Source organism: Phragmites australis, chromosome 13, assembly GCF_958298935.1.
Source record: "Phragmites australis chromosome 13, lpPhrAust1.1, whole genome shotgun sequence".
In the NCBI taxonomy this organism is placed as follows: Eukaryota; Viridiplantae; Streptophyta; class Magnoliopsida; order Poales; family Poaceae; genus Phragmites; species Phragmites australis.
This window is the reverse complement of record NC_084933.1, coordinates 17,296,238-17,297,563: the sequence shown is the minus strand read 5'-3', so window position 1 is coordinate 17,297,563 and position 1,326 is coordinate 17,296,238. Positions and strand designations below refer to the sequence as shown.

The following is a 1,326-nucleotide window of genomic DNA, read 5'->3' as shown; positions in this document are numbered from 1 at the left end:
TATCCAGAACACTAGATTAAAGCTAGCCATTTATAGTAACACATAATTAAACCTTGATCTGTACTTTGAGCTTCATATATACCTAGAACAACTAATATATATTCTAGATCATCATGAAAGAAATCTAAGTCTAAGATGTAGATATAGTTGATCTCTCAAGACTAAATTAGAACACAAATCTACAACATCTACATCATCTACTGAATAGAACAAAACAATATCATCATAGAAAAAATCTAGATCTCTATCTAAATCTAGCTAGCTCTTTAAACCAAATCTAGACTATCTAAACCAAATTAGAATATAATGCTTACCTTGGAGTAGCAAATACCAATGTATCTTCAAGTTTTCACTGAAATCTAATACTTTTTTGCTCAAATTCGCCAGCCTCTCCCTCCAAAAGTTACACACTATTTTTCACTATTCAGCATATGTTCTGCTTCGATCCGAAGGTAAGGGAAATGTAATGTTCTAATATTATAAACAGTTTTATATTTAGAGCCGTCTGTACTAAAATGTCTCACATCTTCCTGACCATTTTCTTAGATGGCTTATATTTGGAGCCATCTGTACTAATTTTATAGATGGATGTTGTTTAGCACCATCTGTGAAATTCGTTTTATTACAAACGACTTCAAATCCGAGTCGTCTATATTAATATTACAATTGGTTTCTATTTGAAGCCGTCTATATTAATAAAAACCGTTTGTACTAAAAACGTTCCACCACTTCGGGACGTGTCTCTTCGTTATCACAAACGGTTTGCTCCGATGACTACGATGGAGGCTACAAGAACTCCAGCACCGAGGGCTACGGCGGCAGTGGCTACAAGAAGTCGAGCACCGACGACTATGACAGTGGTAAGAACACCTCCAACACTGATGACTATGGCAGCGGTGGCTATAACAAGCCCAGCATGGACAACTACGACAGCGGCTACAACAAGTCCAGCACGAATAACTACGACAGTGGCTACAACAAGTCCAGCAGCGATGACTATGGCCGCAGCGGCGGCTACAACAAGTCCGGCACCGATGAGTATACTACCGGGTCAGGCAGGAACAACTCCGACGACTACTAGTAACTATCAAGAAAGGGAGTAAGTGTGTTCTTGATCCTGAACGTATCTGGGTACTACTGCTCAGTTCTAAAAGAAATACTATGTACCCTTTCTCATATTCGCAGGATGGGATTATGTGTTATATATGTATAGTTGATCCCATCTTAAAGTCGAGTGTCGAGGTGATCCTCAGTGTGTAATATGCTCCGGTGTGTGGATGTACCAGTCTACGCCTTGCACTGTGCCTCGACATGTACAATATGTAA

The 1,326-nt window shown here is 39.3% G+C and overlaps 1 protein-coding gene across 1 annotated transcript; it reads left to right on the top strand.

Annotated features, from left to right (window-relative positions):
- Window positions 1–748: 748 nt before the first annotated feature.
- LOC133889467 (stress protein DDR48-like) lies at window positions 749–1,326 on the top strand (the record flags this gene model as incomplete). Its single annotated transcript, XM_062329979.1, has 1 exon — window positions 749–1,326. A coding segment is annotated over one exon (333 nt), but the record flags the coding sequence as incomplete, so codon positions are not given.